The sequence below is a fragment of the Platichthys flesus genome, chromosome 12 (genome assembly GCF_949316205.1).
Source record: "Platichthys flesus chromosome 12, fPlaFle2.1, whole genome shotgun sequence".
NCBI classification, from domain to species: domain Eukaryota; kingdom Metazoa; phylum Chordata; class Actinopteri; order Pleuronectiformes; family Pleuronectidae; genus Platichthys; species Platichthys flesus.
The window spans coordinates 15,701,700-15,717,865 of record NC_084956.1 but is presented as its reverse complement, the minus strand read 5'-3'; the positions used below and the strand labels follow the sequence as shown (position 1 = coordinate 15,717,865).

Genomic DNA, 16,166 nt, shown 5'->3' with positions numbered 1-16,166 from the left:
AATCATACCTGGGGAAGTGTTGAAGTGAGTTGTCTGACTGAACTGATGTTTATTGATGTTAACCTGAAGCCTTCCTAGTTGACATATTGTGTGTTGCATTATAAAACTGTGTTTAGTTTATTTATCTTGAGCAGATACTTGTAGTTAAGAGTAAAATATACTGTATGTTACACTGGTTTTCATGTCCACTGTTTAGGACTACAAATAATTAATGTTATCAGACCACTTAATTTTTTTCTTTGCTATTTCTACTATACAAACTAGACAAACTTGTTTGATTGTTCGACCTTAGCGGAGGTGGGAGTTCCACTTAGTGCCATTCAAGAACATGAGAACAGAGTCGGAGCATAGTTGGGATATTTCTAAATTTATTGTCTTAAGCCCAGTGCTGTGCCAACAACACAGGCAACATGCCCACACCCAGAGTACACACCCAGATTATATAATTCCATCAGGAACTGTAAATGCAGCCATGTGACCTCCCTTTAACACATCTAACTAACAAAGAGTAACTTATTTCAACAGCAGTAGCCATGCCATGATTATTTGTTAAACATGAATAATGATACAGTTTTTTTTTAACTTCTATTTATTTCCTTTCATCAAATGCAGTCTTACAGTACATCACATCATTTTTAACATGAAATTAGGTGCCATGGGTACAAGTCTAACTGTCCATGGATGGACAGTTAACCCAAGTAGCCAGGCATCAGAATTGAGTTACATATTAATATTGTCCACAAACACAGTACATTAAGATTAAGATACATTTATTTATCCCAAACACATGCACAGACACACTCATGCAGTTTTAGGAAATTTAGCCTCTGGTTTTAACCCTTCTGGTGCAGGACACACGGAGCAGTGAGCGACCATGTATGCCGCCCGGGGAGCAGATGTTGGGGGAGTAAGGTGCCTTGCTCAGGGGCGCTTGACAGGGTAGGGACAATCCTCTTGGGTTTTTGGACAGATCAATCCAGGATCGTCTTTTGTTGTTTCTCCATGGAGTCGAACCAGAGACGAACCAGAGACCTTTTCTGCCCATAGTCCAAGTTTCTGCCACTATCCACCGCCTCTCAGGTGTCATGTCACACATGAAATTACATTAAGATAGTATTCCGAAAAAGAAAGAGGATTGCCTGCAAATGTCCATTGCTTAAAGGGAAAAACAAAGAGAAAATAAAATAAATATATCTATATATTCTGCTTATCATATCAAATGGAGGTGTAGAGCAATGAGGGACCAGTTGTTTATGAACACCTCTGTTTTCAGTTGTAATAGAGCAGTCAAATGTTCCATCCTGTACATTGAATTCTATGCCTCCATTGGGTTATTGTTGGGGGCTGTGGCTTCAGCCAGGAGGATGTTATTACTTTATTTGCTATTAGAAGAAGGGGCTCTCAAAAGTTTTGTTTGGCTAACCCACTATGAAAGTAAAGACATTGGAAAAAACTCAACAACATTTTTTCACAGTTTTATGGATTGATTAATCTTGAAAAGGTTGAGAAATTAATCAATAATGAAAATAATAGTTGCTGCCCATTTCGTATCCTAAAGCTTAGATGTTCACAATCACATTTTATGATGATAACACGCACACACAGACACACACACACAACATATTGTCTCCATACCTTCTGAGGAAGTTACACACTTCCTGGACACTTACCTTAACCATAACCAAAGTTACTACTTGTTTAACCCAAACCTTAACCTAACATTGGAACATGTCTTCATCTTAAAATTAACCATTTCATTACGGGGATGTGCTTTTTGTCCCCATTAGGAAGACAAGTCCCTATGAGCTGTGTAAAAAGATTTAGGTCCCCACAACATGAGTAATACCTGTCACCCTAACCCTGAACCTTACCTTACTTAAAATGTCATGACTTTTGCAATCATGCTCTTTGTCCTCATAAGAAATACAAGTCCTAATGTAAGGTAAAATGAAAAAAACCCTCATGAGGGTAAATTTCTGGTTTCTTGTATTGTCCCACATTTGTACCCTTCCTAATTACTTGTTTTTGGCCTTGTGTGCTTCAAATAAAACTAGGGCTACGTTGCACTAACGGGCCAGAGCACAGGCGGTTTCTAGTCTGTTGCGGTCGGGGAAGAGAGAGCGATCGATGACCAAGCGCATGTCTCCGCGTTGCATGCATTTGAGCACTGCAGTAAGAATAAACACTTCACTTCCTGTAGCCAGGAGGTGGCGCTATTATTATTAGTCATGATGTCTTTGTAGATGTCATCAGGTCGCGACTCTTGTCTTACATGTGTTGTTTGGAGTTGATTGAACCAACTATGCCTGAGATACATAAGCTCGTGTTTAGATGGTGTGTAATCAAACTTTGACGCCAGGCCACGGTCACACCGTGTGATGAAATCAAATATACCGAGGCAGTTTATATCTCCATCTTGTTTAGGGGACATTCCCAGAAGTTGAAGTGGATCTGATGAAAGCGCTACGACAAGCTCATCAGGGTAAAATTGCAGAAAATGACCAGCCACACCATGGTCACACCGTGTAATGTACATGTACAAAATTTACCTTTTACCCTCATTAATGAACGAAATTTATCTCTAAACATAAATTTTCAAACCTCTGTTAGTGTTATGTAGTTACCAACACATACAAAATATGTGAATGAACTATTAAGCCCTTGGGAAGAAGATTTGTGCCTTGGGCAGTCCATGGTCTTACACTGCCCTCTAGTAGTCACTACTACTAATACTGCAGGTTCAGCTTAATCGTCTTCATTTCGGTCTTCACACTTTGACACACCATGGTCACACGGTATAACTTTAGATCTCCATTTTGTTGTGATGACACTCGTCTAAATTTTAAGTTGATCTGATGAAAGCTCTATGACAAGTACATCAAACTTCCTGTTATGTTTTTCATAATGCTCCTTGAGGCTTTTTTGTGCATCTGGTCATGAGACACCAGGATCAGTGAATGTTAAATGAGAGGCTTTTGCGTAGGTGGCGCTGTTGAGCCATTTTCCGCACCCATTTCCAAATACCCCAGAATACGTTATTATTCACACATTTCTAATTTACTGCAAACTTTTACAACTTTTTGAGCATGTTGAAAAGCGCTCAGAATAATCCTTTCAATTTCAATAGGGCCTCCCATTGGAGGTGCTCGGGCCCTAACTAATGTTTTCACATATGGCAGCCATATGCCGCCTCTGGAGAAGGCTGTCGAGTTGTCTACATACAAAGTGAAAACTTTATATAACGATTTAAGTGACTTCAAGAAAACAAATGTGTCACTGAGGCGGAGGTCCGGACCAATATTCTGAATGACACATTAATCAAAAAATAACTGAAATCTGTGAAAATGTATTACATTACACATTGTATCATAACCAAAATAATAATAATAATAATATTTTTCTTTAACTTAAAATATTTATGGCTCCTACAATCATGATAGTAGATAGACAGATAACAAATAGATAACCACAATTTTATTTCCCCCTTATGATAAGCAATACAATGCAATGGCTGGAATGATTTAAAACACTTATACATAACAGAAAAGACATTTCCATCATTAATATATCTCATCATAAAATATCTCTTGATTACATGACATTACATTTCATTTAGCTGACGCTTCCACCAAAGCGATTTACAATAAGTGAATTCAACCATGAGGGTACAAACCCGTAACAACAAGAATCAAGAAGTTCTTTTTCTTCAAGAAAGCCAAACTACAAAGTGCCATAAGTAAGTACCATCTAAGTGCTACTAAATTGTTAGTTTAAACTTTTATTGAAGGTATAGTCAGAAGAGGTCTGCTTTTAGTTAGCTGCGGAAGATGTATAGACCTTCTGCTGTCTTGATGTAACTGGGGAGCTCATTCCACCATTCAGGAGCCAGGACAGCAAAGAGTCGTGATTTTGTTGAGTGTTTAGCTCGCAGTGAGGGAGCAACAAGCCGATTGGCAGATGCAGAGCGAAGTGAATGGGCTGGGGTGTAACGTATGACCATGTCCTGGATGTAGACTGGACCCGATCTGTTCGCTGCACGGTACACAAATACTAATGTTTTGAAACGGATACGGGTAGCCACTGGTAACCAGTGAAGGGAGTGGAGGAGTGGCGTAGTGTGAGTGAATTTAGGTTAAAGACCAGGCGAGCTGCTGCATTCTGGATGAGCTGCAGAGGTCAGATGGTGCTAGCAGGTAGACCTGCCAGGAGAGAGTTACAATAGTCTAGGCGTAAGATGACAAGAGCCTGGACCAGAACCTGTGCTGCCTTCTGAGTGAGAAGTGGACGTATTCTCCTGATGTTGTGCAGCATGAATCAACAAGAACGTGTTGCTGCAGAAATGTTGGCGCTAAAGGCCGGCGCATGCTTCTGCAACTGCGTCGGCGGCTTTTCACGCAGCTGTGTTGCAGGACTCTTTGTCATTCATGCTTCCCCAAGCTTCCCCAAGCGCTGCGCGTCTTATAAAGCAATTCGCCGCCAGAAGACTAGGCGGAGTAATGTTTTTTTTCGAAGACGACCTTAGTGACGCCTTCTTTCTTCTTCGTTGATTGTTTATTTACATAGCCACTGCGGCTCCTCGTAGCCTTTTTCTGGCGCACAAATCCGCCAGTCAGTGACGGGTTAACCAAGTGATCATACTTTCGGATCTCTTCTGCCAAACGCTCTTCTATTTGGTCCATATTGGTTCTTCTAAATCTTCCGTTGTTTCTGCGGTTATTATGTGGCATGAAACCGGAAATAAGACTCTGGAAAGGATGTAGTTAGCAGACCAATCAAATAGTCTAGTCTAGTTAGAAAAATGGGGCGACGCACGTAAGCACGTAAGAAGAGATACATAAGCACGTAAGGGCCCCGGAAGGGCTCTTGCTCTTGCGGGGCCGTGAAAACGCAGAAGCATGCGCTGGCCTGCGCGGAGAGTTGACTTTCAAGTGTCACACCCAGGTTCTGAGCAGTATGGGGGGGGCCCCAAAAGTCATTCCCTTTGATGATATTTAGCGCACTTGTAATCAACCTGGAGATCCCACCCCCAATTGGTGTCAAATGATAATTTTCCGGGGATCGTGATAAAATTGATTTTATATTTCATTCATGCTACTGTTTGTACGACAAGCCCCACGAAACATCCAAAACTGCCACCCATTGTCATACCTGTGTGAGATTTCATTACATTACATTTCATTTAGCTGATGCTTTCAACAAAAGTGACTTTCAATAACTGCATTCAACCGGTCTGTTGTGTGTGTGTGTGTGTGTGTGTGTGTGTGTGTGTGTGTGTGTGTGTGTGTGTGTGTGTGTGTGTGTGTGTGTCTAGTTAAGTATGAGTTGTTTGTGGGCTACAGATCTCAGGTTAAAGCACAATAAAAGCCATCACAAAATCATAAAACATCTAAATGTACAATCAGAGGAGACAGATGTTTATAACCTCCTGCGTGTGTCACTTTCAGACTGTAACATTTTTCTGATGTTCAGTTTTTTCAGGGTTGAGAGTGTGGGCCAACTTTTCCAGCTCTGCCTTCAGAGCCATTGCTTCAGGTCGTTGTTTTGGCTCCTTACAGAGCATTGACCTTATTATTTGTTCCTGGAGAAAAGCAAACAAACAGAAGAAGTAAAAACTTTAATGACAGTTGTTCAACCAAGAAATTCTGTCATGCTGCAACATTTCTAAAACCTTCTCATAACACTGTTGTGTGTGCTGCTTGATATTTTACATTACTGTCATCATATTATGTGTCAGCCTCCCTGCTCCTCTGTTGCTGACCATCATGGCTAACTCACACACTTTGGGAAACACTGCTTCATGTGATGAATGAAGAAGTTAGGATAAAATTACTATGGATATTTACCTCTTGAGGAAAAGTAAGTTGATACTCTCTGGGGAACTTCTGATTTCTGGCATCTCTTAAAACCTGCAGAGATAAAACGAATGAATGGGCAAGTTACCAAACTTGGGATATCGTGATAATTCAAATAAGAATTCTCTGTTGAACATTAAAAATAAAAGCAGTAAAGATTAAATAAGATCAACATTAAAGCTCTTAAGCACCCAACATTGGCCTGTGTCATGATTTTATCTGGTGACACTTTAATAATAATATTCGGGACATTGACGACTCACCTTCCCCCTTTCATGGCCAGAAGAGACTTTCCAGAGGAGCTCAAGGTATATCAGCCCAAAGGCGAATATGTCCACCTTCCGGTCATAGATGTTCTCAAGCTTGAGTAGTAAAAAACAACACAGTATTAAGGTATTGCATTTATATTAATAAGTTATTTCATAAGTAACTGACTCACTACTGACCATTGTGATTCTATTTTTAAAATATTTTATTTAATTTTTCTCTTTTCTAATTTGTAACAATTTTTATTATACTTTTTTTGGCCGATATAATATAAATTCTATGAATATAATATCATTTCAGAGGTTTTAATGTTTGTGTAGCCCTGGTCTAGACAGACAGGATGTTTACTGTATACACAAACTAGTAGGTGGGCTGTGACACAGACCCATAACCTAGACCTATGACTGATGAATCACTGAGAATTGTGAAATTGTGATAGACCTATTGCATTCGTGGTAAATCTCATGTGACGCCACTTGGCGAATCAAATCAATGAATTTCGATGAGCAAATAATTTTTCTAACAAAAAGAAAAATTGAAACAAAAATCAACACTTTTATTAAATGTATTTCTAAATTTGAACACTTTATTTTAGGATGCACCTTAAAAAAGCGTTCTATTTTGTCTTATATTTTTTACGTGACTTGAGAGAAGAGCATTCATCTTTTATTAATGTATTTTTGAATCCCTCCAGTGAAATGCATATTATAACATTGTTGAAATACTATTGCATGATATTTTTTTTATTGATGATTCATCTAATATATATATATTTATAATTTTGTGTTCTATCTGGACCTGTTGTATACTGTTTTTTTTGTCCCGGTTGTCTGTATGGTGGTTTGTAAATGAGAGTAAATTCGACAGTAAACAGGAGCTTGAAATTTAGATTACTTTTTCTTTATGTCACAATTCTCACTGCCTCCAGTGAAGACAGGTGAGAGCGAGCCCTGTTGAGGCAAATAAACTGTCTCGATAGAACAGTTATTAATTTGGCTTCTGAAGACGGGATGAAACTGGTAATATAGAAATACCATAATGTTTGTGTGTGCTTTGGACACATTAGATGTTTAGATTAGATTCTTATCTATCATGCAAAACCATCAGCCACCCCAGAGCCCTGATCTCAACATCACTGACTCAGTCTGTGAAGGGAAATAAAATTACTGAGTTTGATGCAAGTTTGTGTTTTATATGAGGGATGTGTTGTATAACAGAATCTGTACAGGATGGGAGCATTGGATGCATTTTAAACCAATAATACAGGAAAATCAAAGGCCTCTCACTTGTTCTGGAGCCATGTAAGAAGGAGTTCCTGTTTCGTTAGTTCTCTCCATTGGGTTTTTATCATCGACATCATCAACAGTGACCAGACCAAAGTCTCCAATCTTCACTTGTCCATCCTGTCTAAGCAGGATGTTGGCAGGCTAACCATTCATTTTCAAAAGAAAAAGCAGCCATTAGTACAGCAATCAACATCAAGCTCCTTCAATGATGTTTAATTACCTCAAACAAGGAGGTACACAGTGCCGTTCTAGTTATAATGACAATATCTATTGAATGCACCATGAAATGTAAAGATATCGAGATGATCAATACAAAAGAATGACCCTCAGATCATTGCATGTATGAGACTGAAAGAGTGAAGTGTCTTAACAGCTCGATGGATTCCCTGGCTGAGAAACTCGACCTTATATAACGAATAAAAAAAATCCAAGCACAACAATAAAATAAAAGAGGAAAACACAACCTGAGAATTTTGATTCAAAAACAGGTTCATATGGTAAATAAAGTGACTTGCTTCAGGGGTTTTCCTTCAATATGTATCTTGAATGTAAGGGATGTAAGTGGAAGTATACAAAAACACATCAATGGTTCATGAATCACAAATCTCCAATGCCTGTACTAGTCATTTAAAGACAGAAGAACTTTGTCTGACCTTCAGATCCCTGTGGATGAGTACTTGGGAGTGAATGTACTCGACTCCACTGACTATTTGTTGAGCGATGGTTAGACTCTCCTGTCGTCTGTTGGTATCTTGCAGAGTTTTTGCATTCTTCTCATCGATCCAGAGTCTAAGTGTTTTGGTGTCACACAACTCCATCTTAATGTAGAGGGACTTAACCGATGAATTACCACTTGACCTGGAAAGTAAATAATTAGTTTTTGAGTCACATAACCCCATTTTAATGTAAAGAAACTGTGGCGATGATTTCCTGATACGAAACAAAAAAAACATTTGGTGCAATGTCACACATTCATTTTTAGTAAATAAAAAGAGTATTAGCGGATGAGACTTACTGAGAAGAGCTACTGCCTGCTGAGCTGTCCTGCATGTAACCTGTATCCTCCATCCAACAAGTGTAGTATCGCACAATGTTGTTGTGAAAAAGCTCTGATAATGCCCTCACCTCTCGCAGAGCTTTTCTGATAATTTTAAGAAAACAATCTTTGTGCATCAGTTACTGAAAAGTTGCTTGAACAAATATGTACTCTGCACAGAAAATTAGCATACTCAACTTACTCTTCACCACGGACAATCTTGACAGCATACTTCTTGTTCACCAGTATTTCTCTTGCTTCGTACACCTGACCATAGCCTCCTCCCCCAAGAAACTTTATGGAATCAAACTCTGATGTAAATCTGTAGAGGTTTAAAAATGTTTAACCATAATAGTAAAAAAAACAGTAATGTCTTGTACATGACTCAACACCAATTACCAGAAAATGTAATGTGTACATTACAATCCCTTGCCTTTTAGTCTTACCTGGAACTGGTTGGTGTGTTACTCACACTATCGGCCCTACCCTTTTTTTCCACAGCAACCTGAGAGAATAAAGTAAATATAAGATATGCATTTAGAGTCAATGGTTTTGGACGTGTGTATGTCCTCCACAATGTCGAGTTGCTACAGTCTGTCAGTGGATCTCCAGCTTTGCCAGATGGATAATTATTATGTTTGACCAATAATTAAGCCCTCTGTATGATGTACTGTCAGTATTAGGAGTTATCTCTGTCAGTATGTGCATTTATATTTCACTATGAAAACAGCCCTAATAGAAGTGGGTGAATGCTAACGTTAGCTGCTGTCTAATAGTAGCTAATGAGCTAACAAATATTTCGTTTAACATTGAAACACACAAATATGTATTTTATTTTCAGCTGGTCATCAGTTATTTACCTGTGAAATGAAAACTGTTTTTCAGATTCTCTGTGTTTATTTGACTTATAAGCAACCGTACATTATTATTGTGTTCATAACAGTATTTGAGACACAGTGGGACTATGGACTATAAGGTGGGATCATAATCGGTCGTGGGCCCGGCATTAACAGGAAGTTTATCATTATATTGTCAAAGACTAACTAACTACTATTATTATCATGCAGGCTGTACAGTATATTATATATACAGTTTTAGAGCAATAACAGAAAGACCTGATCCTTGGTTGGTTTTGTTACCAAGTCATTTGACGTTCAAAATCTAACTTCCTGGCTTAAATGTCTTATGATCAAGGCTTTTAATATAAAAACAGACACCCACATGACCGCCTGTGGCCCAAAGTCAGTCTCTACAACACAGACGAAATTTAACCTTCTTCCTCTGACAACACTATTTTCTCTTGTTATATAGTACTCCTGATGAGTGTAAACTATTGCTCTAAAACGCTACAGTTTTTTTTTTGTATATATGAGAGAACAGACCTGATCATTGTGATGGTTTGATGAGTCCATGAATACTATGGAGTCACTCGTACTCATTGGTTCGCTTTGTGATGACGACTTTGTGGGGTCCCTAGCAGAAAAAAATGACAGACATAAGGACAGATTTCTCAGAATATAGTGATATTTCAATAAAACTCTAGCGCTCAGTATATGTAAATCTCAGTATATGGTGATATTTCAGTAATACTTTAGTGCTCAATAGTATATATAAATACTAAATAGTTACAGTAGATAATCATAATCTGAGCTCCTAGTAATGTCCATAAGTGCTTACAGTGAAGTTGCTGTCAAGGTCGATGTTGAAGTGGAGGACATGAGAGGGGGATCATCATCTTCGTACACAGTAGACCTCAAGGAAACCTAAAGTGTTTGACATAACAATATACTGTATATATATACGATTGGATTTTGCCAAATTGGGCAGATCCACTTTCCTTAACATGGCCAGATGGGCCGTTTCCTTGGCTCCTAGTTATTATATTTGATAATACAGAGAGAAGAAACTATTAAATACCTTGCTGTCCCAGTCGGACTGCTCTTGAAGAGCAGACCAGGCCTGCTGAGCAGCATTTTGTTGGGCTTGCATGATAGTATTACCCTCCCCCTCAGGGTACTCCTTCTCTTCGATTACTACTTTGTAGGTGAATCTGTGTTGACACAGAGGAAATATTTAGATTTAGATTATCACGATGTGTCAAAATGTTTCTTCCTTGAATCTATCATGAGTTTTCAAACAGTATCTGCAGGCAACATAGACTGTTTATGAAGATGGAAGACATGACTGCTCCCCCAAAGTGAAGCCAAATAAATTGTATCGCCCCCTGGTTACAGGCTTTCAGTATAGGTCATATATCCTGCCTCTTACATGTTAAAGGATGGGCCATGTACCAAACTAAAAGTTCAGATTTGTCAAAGATGGTTTTATCATTTTAGGTAATTCTTACCAAGCTGTTTGTTTGTTCAAGGGATCATTGTGAAATTTCCTGATGACAGATTTGTGATGGCCTTGTTGTGTATCAGTGGAACATTGAAACAGCAGCTTCACGAACAGGCTGCCTCTAAAAAACGTAGAAATCACCAGATGGCAGCATTGCCCCTATCTGGGATATTTGGGCTTCATTTTTCTCGGAGGAAGAGGAGAAGTTGTGCATCTTTATATACAGTTCAGTTGTGTATATTGAGTTTACAGAGGCAGGTTGAGTTGTACTCACTGGGGACAATGTGGTAGACCGCTTCTTTTCACTGGGAGGTAATTAGGGACGAGGCTTTTTTTCTGACAGTAGTGGTTGAGAATTCCTTTGAAATTTGTCCTTCCAACGCTGTTGTCATTCAGACTCTGGCAATTTCCCACATTGCTGAAATTGACAAGTAGCACTTCACATCAATGATGCATCCAAATGAAACCATGAATTGCTACTGTGATATACTCACCTGGCAGGTTCATTCTCCAACAAGCGTCTCAAGGCATGTTCAGCAGCATTACGCTTGGCTTCCTTCTTGCTCTTGCCCACACCTTTGGGATACACCTCACCTTTGCAGACTACCCACTGGGTGAATCTATGGAGAAATTGTCAGATCTTTGTCAGACAGTAAAGTTGACCTGAGAAGGCATTAGTACGGTGGGAAAATGGTTTACATTACGTAAATGTGCACATGCTACCAATTCCTGCCTCTAGGGATTTCTATTTGAACTCAATGTCTTTGTTGTGACAACTGTGAGTTTACCAAAGGAAAAAGAGTTCAGTTATGCTTACGTCTTAAAGCTGAAAGTGTAACATTGCACTGAGGCAAACGAAAAACATCGTCCTGTTTCCTTAATTCAAACAGATAAAGTTTGAGGTACTTGAACTCTTCTTTTTGTGCAACTCCTCTATCACATGTACCTGATCACTCTTCACTGTTGACTTTACAAATAAAGATGTTATTGTTTCAGAGAGAGTGAGCAGACTATTTCTGCTGGAGGACATCAGAGGGGGATCATCATCTTCGTATTAAATTAAAGGACACATTAATGTGTGTAAAACAATATAGGGGTGAATGTGAAATATATTGACTTATATGACTTATTCTGAAATCTGTTTCACACATAAGATCAACATATTATACATTTCTGCAATTATTTAGAAGTTTTCTAACCAACCCGAAGAAAGAATGGCGATATACTCAGAGGAGACATAACACAGCTTTTAGTGTTCTTTAAGCAAATAAAGAAAATTCTGCCTGAATTTGAGAATCTGGGACACTTGTTTCATGCTGTTTAAAAATGCCTGAACAACCTTGCTTTAAGCATGATAAGTTAAATACTACCAATTTTTAGGCTTTATGAAAAATTATTGAGAAAATGAATGACAAAATTTATATTACTCATGGTAATGTAATTAATTCACATTAACATCTAAAAGTCATATTTATTTCATAAAGAACCCTAGTTTAAATAAATAAACTATACAATTAATCTTAAACATTCTATCTGGGCGACTCAGGGAACAAACAGGCTTGCAGGTGAGTGACCATCATTATCATCGATCAGCATAATGTCTTCTTCACATGTTTCATGAAACCAATGGCTGCCGACCACAGGACAGACTCTTCTTTACTTTTGGGATCATCTGTCCTAGAGCTACTGATCATGTGCTAGTTATTAGTTTAAACAGACAGGGACAGACTGTATTTACAATTAACTCCTTTCTGACAACTGCAGATCATATGTTACATCTCTTCAGGAGGTCTTATTATTTCAGCCATGTGATGTCCATGCTACCTCATAGTAAAAGTCCTGCTGACTAGATTTTGTTGGAACGGCAGATAAACAGACAGCTGTATAGTATCAGGATTTAATCTATCACGTCTGTTTGAACTTACGTCTTGTCATGGTCGGGTCCCACGGGGCTCGACTCTTCAAAACTCACCTTGGAGCCTGTTCTTAGTTCGTAATCGTTTAGCTCAGCTAGGTAGTTTCTAGTGGCCATTATCGGCGCAGCGGTCAAGATTCAATCTTAAATTCTGTTAAAAAAACAGCAAACAAACAACAAACGTCAAGGTTTCTCTCGGTGTTCTTCTCACCGGTGGTCAACTCTCACTGCTCTGTGTACACATCCACTTCCTCTTTCGTTTCAGCTCACAGTCTATGGAGGACCATACATGACATAAGTAAAAATAAATAAATAAATAAATGTATAAATAAATACAGAAATAAATAAATAAATGAATAAATAAAAATGGAAATAAATAAATAAATACAGAAATAAATAAATAAATATGTTAATACCAAAAGAAATGTCAAAAGAAATGTCTTAAATATATTTTAACATTTATTTTTTCCCTGATACATTTCCTTTGCATTTGCAGTGTCCTTATGCTAATGAGAAAGGCGGGCCTAACCTCAGTCTCGAGCAGGATTGGTCAACTGAGCTACACACACACACACACAGCCCCTGCGCTCCGTCACACACTCGCTCAGAGACACGGGCAGTGACTGAGACTTGATCTCTTCACCGTGAAACAGCCAGTTAGTGACTCTGTGGAACAGTGGAAACACAGAGTTTCTCTGGTCACATCTGCTCAGAGATCAGCGGCTTCATGATCAGAGCAGAGGCTGCAGGTGGTTTGTACCGGACTGGAGTTTCTGTTTCCTCCTCCTCCTCTCGGCTCGATCATTGTGCTCAGTACAACACGAGACGTGACGCTCACAGTCAGGACTACTGACAGCTAAATCATCCCAATAAAAAATAACCTTAACTAACCCTCTGAACTTGAACTAGTTCATTTTAAGTGTGAACTGGCTCAACGCTGCAAACAGCTACTGGACACCAGCATTGAGAGGCAGAAGTAGTAGGGCTGGATCATTACACTCCTGTGACCAATCCTGCATGAGACTGCGGTTAGGCCCGCCTTTCTCATTAGCATAAGGACACTGCAAATGCAAAGGAAATGTATCAGGGAAAAAATAAATGTTAAAATATATTTAAGACATTTCTTTTGACATTTCTTTTGGTATTAAAATATGTATTTATTTATTTCTGTATTTATTTATTTATTTCCATTTTTATTCATTCATTTATTTATTTATTTCTGTATTTATTTATACATTTATTTATTTATTTATTTTTACTTATGTCATGTATGGTCCTCCATAACAGTCCAGAGTTTCGATTTCCCCCCGGATGAACGCTACTCACGTTGATCGTTTTTTTTGCTTTTGTACTTTATTCAACATTGAATAGTTGACAAACACTGGGACAAAGGAAATATGATACTGTCGGTATAATGTCAGGCGTGTTGGTTTATCCTAAATAAGAGATGAGCCGGACTGGTCCAATTTAAGTATTTATTGAGATGCAATGAAAGTTGAACAACACATAGCTATGGACAATTATCACAGCCTAGTGTAAATCAGCTAGCAATTGGTAGTTAATAATGGCCCAGAACAAAAGGGGTTTGATATAATTATAACAGTATATGTGATGTGAATGAATCTAAGGGAATAATGGTTTAATACCAAAAGTTATAATTCAGAACAATTATAAGATTCATTATTAACATTATGCAGCAAGGGTTATTTATAAATAATTTGTATAAAGGCCTTATATCTGGCCCAACCTGCTCAAGGCCCCCCTCCTGTCTTCATTGCAAAGAATACAGTCAGACCCACACAACAGCTAAAATATTGAATTCCTAACAATAATAAACCATGAATAATATAATCAATACATAATAACACAAATATAAACTTTAGGCATCACAACAACATATATTTCATGTCAAGAAAATATAAATGAACGATGAGAAGTATAATAATACATTGGTCAAATAAAACATAAATGATAAAAATACATAATAGGGAAAATATAATAACTGTACAATGAGGTAGGCAATTAATACAATTCTTTGATCGTGTATGTATTACAAAGATAGACTAATGTAACTTAAGTATGTAACTTAAACTCTATTCTGATAGAGGTGGACTAGCATCTTGGAGTGAATGTAATCAACTCCACTGACTATTTGCCTAGCGATGGTTTTACTCTCTTCCCTTCATTTAAAGTCTTGCAAAGTCTTCTTCACATTCTGAGTGTCTTTCTCATCGATCAACAGTCTAAGTGTTTTGCTGTCCGGAACTCCATCTGAATGTAGAGTTACTTGACCGATGAATTACCACTTGACCTGGAAAGTTAAGAGGTTATCTTATGTTACTTTTTTCTATAACATACCATGTTTGTAGATTATGACAGACTATTAAGGCCTTTGAAAGGGTCGGGCTGGGGGGAACTGAGATTTAGAAAATAAAGTCGTAATATTATTAGAAAAAAGTCCCCATGAGCTAACAGAAGAATTTATCTTCTGTCACACTTTTCTATTACAATTAACTATGTTTATGTAAATCCCTTAATCTAGAGTACTTTAAAAGATGGTAGTAATTATCTTGTTAGCAAACAGTGCCATAGTTAGTAGCTGACTATTGCAAGAAAGTAAACCACAACAGCAGTGTTAATTTCGTTGACGAAAACTATATTCGTTAACGAACTTTTTTGATGACGAAGACGAGACGAAAACTTAACGAAAACGGATCTTTGAAAATAAAAACTATGACTAAATCTATTTTAACTTTCGGAGACGAGACGAGACGAAAATGTTGGTGGTTGACTAAGTCACAATAATTTTTAAAACATCATCGTATCAGGCCGTCATGAAGTATCAGGAGCGGGCGAGTGAGTCTGTGTGTGTCTGTGTGCCTGTGCGCTCCAAGATGGCGCACCGGTCCGTAGCTCCGCCCCCCCCCCCCCAGCCCCGCGCACTCGCTCAAAGAGACACGGTGAAAGCAGAGCGCGTTCTCTCAGTGACCGACTGCTTCTTAACTATGGAAACAGTGAAAACACAGAGTTTCTCTGGTCTCAGCTGATCAGAGATCAGCGCCGCAGCTTCTTGATCAGAGCAGAAGCTGCAGTTGGTTTCTACCGAGCTGCAGTTTCTGTGTTCGCCTCCAGTCTGACCTGCTCTCACTTTTTGTTTTCACATTTAAAACTAACTATATATTTTTAAGCTATTAGGCTGCAGCAATATGTTTTTATAGAAAAGGAGTTTAATGTGGCTATTAAATGTGACTAAAATGAAATTCGTTTTCGTCGACGTAAACTAGACTAAAACTAAGAAGGATAAAAATGACTAAATGTGACTAAAACTAATTTGCATTTTCGTCAAAAGACTAAGACTAAGACTAAATCAAAAATAGCTGCCAAAATTAACACTGCACAACAGGTAACTATTCTTTTAAATAACATTTGCCCAACTTACTCTATTATAATTAGCCTAGTGTTTGTACATA

The 16,166-nt window shown here is 38.2% G+C and overlaps 1 protein-coding gene across 1 annotated transcript; it reads right to left on the bottom strand.

Annotated features, from left to right (window-relative positions):
* Positions 1-3,472: 3,472 nt before the first annotated feature.
* Positions 3,473-12,905, bottom strand: LOC133965988 (interferon-induced, double-stranded RNA-activated protein kinase-like). Its single transcript, XM_062400636.1, has 14 exons — positions 12,707-12,905; positions 11,276-11,401; positions 11,056-11,199; positions 10,359-10,491; positions 10,119-10,204; positions 9,824-9,914; positions 8,888-8,946; positions 8,644-8,763; positions 8,421-8,546; positions 8,059-8,263; positions 7,406-7,546; positions 6,116-6,214; positions 5,844-5,906; positions 3,473-5,578 (listed from the first exon to the last, which is right to left on the bottom strand). The coding sequence occupies exons 1-14, from the start codon at positions 12,811-12,813 to the stop codon at positions 5,441-5,443; spliced, it is 1,638 nt and encodes a 545-aa protein (XP_062256620.1). The 5' UTR covers positions 12,814-12,905; the 3' UTR covers positions 3,473-5,440.
* Between the last annotated feature and the right edge of the window lie 3,261 nt (positions 12,906-16,166).